General features: G+C 51.4%; 1 protein-coding gene across 1 annotated transcript; it reads left to right on the top strand.

Moving 5' to 3' along the window:
- Window positions 1-1,202: 1,202 nt before the first annotated feature.
- Window positions 1,203-3,484, top strand: LOC102675706 (the record flags this gene model as incomplete). Its single annotated transcript, XM_031514308.1, has 2 exons — window positions 1,203-1,347; window positions 3,249-3,484. Coding segments are annotated over 2 exons (312 nt in total), but the record flags the coding sequence as incomplete, so codon positions are not given.
- Between the last annotated feature and the right edge of the window lie 709 nt (window positions 3,485-4,193).

Raw genomic sequence — 4,193 nt, forward strand, 5'->3', positions numbered from 1 at the left:
GTTCGTTGCGAGGAGGAAAGTTTCAAGGCCGAATCTCCCTCCCCGAAATTCGAAGCAGGCGAAGAAAAGTAGGCGCGTGTTTATGTTGGCGTTCGAGGAGACGGCGAGTTCGAGACGGAGGGTGGTCGGATCGGCGATCCAGGTATACGCGGAGAAGGATGATCTTGCACCCTTCTCCTCCTCGAGGGTTATCTCCTCGAGAGGGAGGACAGAGGTGGTGGACGAAGGAGGAGGAGGAGGAGGAGGAGGAGGAGAAGGAAACGGAAACGGGGAGAAAAAGGGAAAGAAGGAGAGAGAGAGAGAGAGAGAGAGAGAGAGAGAGAGAGGGAAGGGAAGGGAGGGAGAAAAAGGGAGAAGAACGCTCCGCTCTCTTTCTCACCCCTTTGCAAATCTACCCCCATCGGCGTAAAAGACGTCGACATCGTCGTCGTCGTCGTCGTCGTCGCCGTCGTCGTCGTCGTCGTCGTCGCCGTCGTCGTCGTCGTCGTCGTCGCCGTCGTCGTCGTCGTCGTCGTCGCCGTCGTCGTCGTCGTCGTCGTCGCCGTCGTCGTCGTCGTCGTCGTCGCCGTCGTCGTCGTCGTCGTCGTCGCCGTCGTCGTCGTCGTCGTCGTCGCCGTCGTCGTCGTCGTCGTCGTCGCCGTCGTCGTCGTCGTCGTCGTCGCCGTCGTCGTCGTCGTCGTCGTCGCCGTCGTCGTCGTCGTCGTCGTCGCCGTCGTCGTCGTCGTCGTCGTCGCCGTCGTCGTCGTCGTCGTCGTCGCCGTCGTCGTCGTCGTCGTCGTCGCCGTCGTCGTCGTCGTCGTCGTCGCCGTCGTCGTCGTCGTCGTCGTCGCCGTCGTCGTCGTCGTCGTCGTCGCCGTCGTCGTCGTCGTCGTCGTCGCCGTCGTCGTCGTCGTCGTCGTCGCCGTCGTCGTCGTCGTCGTCGTCGCCGTCGTCGTCGTCGTCGTCGTCGCCGTCGTCGTCGTCGTCGTCGTCGCCGTCGTCGTCGTCGTCGTCGTCGCCGTCGTCGTCGTCGTCGTCGTCGCCGTCGTCGTCGTCGTCGTCGTCGTCGTCGTCGTCGTCGTCGTCGTAGTCATCGTCGTCGTCGTCGTCGTCGTCGTCGTCGTCGTCGTGGTCGTCGTCGTGGTGTTCCTTCGCCTTCGCCACTGGTACACGGGAACGTAGTGGACATCCAACGGGAACACATCTTCGCCACATCTTGCTAGTTCGGACACGCTTCGCTTGGACGGTTGGAAGACAGAAGTCGATCGGAAGTGCGTGCAACGCGATCGCTCTCCTCCTCGATCACGGCTACCGCGATTCGACGCGCCGCTCTTCTTCGCACCACGTCCGATCCTCCGATCGGAACCAGTAAGGGATCATTTGGACTTTTTCATCGATTTGTCTGTCGCGTGATCGCGACACGCTTCTTGTTCCGCGGTGTTGTTCTCCCAGTGGTCGGTTGCGTTGGCGTTCGCGGTGACTCGGTGAGACGAGTGAGCCATCGTTCCTCGCGCACGCACGTCGGGGGGATACGTGAACACGCACACGAGGGGGGATATCCCCCGATATCGTTTACTTTTTTTTTTCCACCGTGATTTTGGTCAGTTTTCCCCTCTTTCGGCCAACCACCGTTGATCCACCCCCTCCATTCCGCTTCCCTGACATGCCCGGTACAGACGTCATCGTCGTCTCCAGTGTTTCGTCGCGATCGTGGACGGCTCGATCCTTTCTTAATCCCCCCGTATCTTAAGGGCGGAGATGGAGTGGCTTGTTAAGATCGTCTCGTCGTTCCAAGGAACGAGAGAACACGGATCGACGAGGAATGGTCGGGACGTGGGGTTGGTGTGCCGTTCAATCCCGACAATGTTCAACCACGACATTTTCACGAACTTTCCATCTGCCAGCTGCACGTCGCGAACGTCCAAACACGAGTGAAAACGCTACGCGAAACGAACTATCGATGCCGCGAACGATGCCGATGACTCTTTGGAAGGTGATCAGAAAAACCGTTTCTTCCACAATTTTCCTACGTTTCGTTTTCCATCGTTTTTCATTCGAAGACGTGTGACTCGGACATCGTGTGCACAGCTTTTTCCAACGATTCCTCGACGGCGCGTCGACGCGTCGATCCGTTTCATTTCGGCGAGATAGAGAGGGAAAAGAAAGAAAAAAAAAGAAAAAAAAACGCGATAGAATAAATTAGCAACCGGACGTCCGTAATCGCGTGCAACTCGTTTTTATCGGATTAATTAATTCCCGTAAACGAGAGGGAAACGTGCAAAGGACTCATTGAATCGCTAATGGATGGATGGATGGATGGATGGTTTAAACCGCAAAAAAAGACCAGTGTTTTCCTACTGTTTCGTTGTGAAAAACACGAGTGCTCGCGAGGAATGCGATACAAAACGGATTAATTAAAAACGATCGTGATTCTTTTATTTCCTTTGCTCGCGTTTTTCCTTTCTTTCTTTCTTTCCTTCTTTCTTTCCTTCTTTCTTTCTTTCTTTCTTTCTTTCTTTCTCCTCTTCCCTCGTAAAACGGAAACGGATACACAAAGATAGCGGGACGCGAATTCATCGTTTGAATCGTTTGTTTGAAAGATACGTGTACGATCTCTCTCTCTCTCTCTCTCTCTTTTTTTTCATTTACGAATTTACATGGATCGGTGGTTCAACGCGTGACGCGACGGCGGAAAACGTTCCTCGACTCACGTGTCTCTCTTCATTAATCCCGACGTGTTCGAGTTTTATTCGAGAGGGTACGAAAAATCCAAAATCATCATCATCATCATCATCTTCTTCTTCTTCTTCTTCCTCCTTTCCATCCACGACGTCTCGTTTCCTTTCGTCGAACGAAAGAAAAGAAACGTGTCGCCGATACATCGAGTTATATTATATTATATGGAAATCGACGAACGAACAATCATCGTCCTCGTCGTCGTCGTCGTGATCGTCGCGAGTGACGAAAAACGTGTTCTCGAGTGGTGCACAACAACGAATCTAACGTTTTTTTCGTAGAATGCCTGAATGTTGTTCGTAGCATAATATATTTGGATACGTACTGGATAACCCAGTTGCATGCTCGTGATTTTCGATCGTGATTCATGAACGTGTCGAAGATCGATATCGCGAATTGTTATTATTATTACGCGTGTAGTGCGCGGAAGGATGGACTGCACGCGTACCACCTCCATGTTGTGTTTAAACATGTTCGTGAGAAAACGTGGCCGGCATAAAGATAGAGTTTTTTTTTTCTTTTCTGAATTGCAGCTTCGAGCGGGAGACGCGTTGCAGCAAGAGATTCCCGCGCAGGAGAGGAAGACTGGACAAAGCGGAAGAAGCAGAATAAGACGAGCAAAGCAGAAGAAGCGGAGGAACGCAGGAGTAATAGAAGAGCGAAAGCGAGACGCGTAGAAGCGGGGTTGCGACGGAAGTGATTTGATAGCGAAGAGAGAGAGAGAGAGAGAGAAAGAGCGAGAGAAAGAGAGAGAGAGAGAGAGAAAGAGGGAGCAGAGGAGAGAAAGAGTGCGTGAAAAAAAACAAGAGAGAACAAGAGAGAAGAACGAGAAGAGAGGAAGAGGAAAAAGATCCGAAGAAGAAGAAGAAGAAGACGAAGAAGAGGAGGAAGAAAGTGTGAAAGAAGAAAAGAAGCGAGTGAGAAATCGGTAGAAGAAGAAGAAGAAGAAGAAGAAGAAGGAGAAGAAGCTCGTTAGAGAAGAACCTCGCGCCGCATACATATATATTTCAGTGTGTTCAAAAAACGAGTGTACCTAAGTGCAATATTATTAAACCTAAACGATAATAAGAAGCAACCACAACTACCATCGACGATATCGGTAACGACGAGCGGTTAATCGATAATCGAATAGAATTCCTTTTAAAGAGTTAAAAAAAAAAAAAAAACCCTAGAGTCGCATTTCGAGGAGCAGTCGTGAACAGACGCGAAGGAAAAAAAAAGAGAAAGGGAGAAACAAAAAGGACGAAGGATCGACGCGAAGATAGAAGAAGAAGAAGAAGAAGAAGAAGAATCGAATGTCGAAATCTTCGAGACTCGACACAGGTGTTACGAACGGAGTGAACGAAATCCCCACGAGGAGGTGAAAAACTGCCGTCCCGGTTCAAAGAAATCATCTCACACGACGACGTATCGCACGGCCGACGCGCGAGTCCCTTTTCCAAAAGGTTTCGGGAGGGAAAGAAGAAAAGGAAGAGAGA

This window comes from Apis dorsata, unplaced genomic scaffold, assembly GCF_000469605.1.
Source record: "Apis dorsata unplaced genomic scaffold, Apis dorsata 1.3 scaffold_977, whole genome shotgun sequence".
Taxonomy (NCBI): domain Eukaryota; kingdom Metazoa; phylum Arthropoda; class Insecta; order Hymenoptera; family Apidae; genus Apis; species Apis dorsata.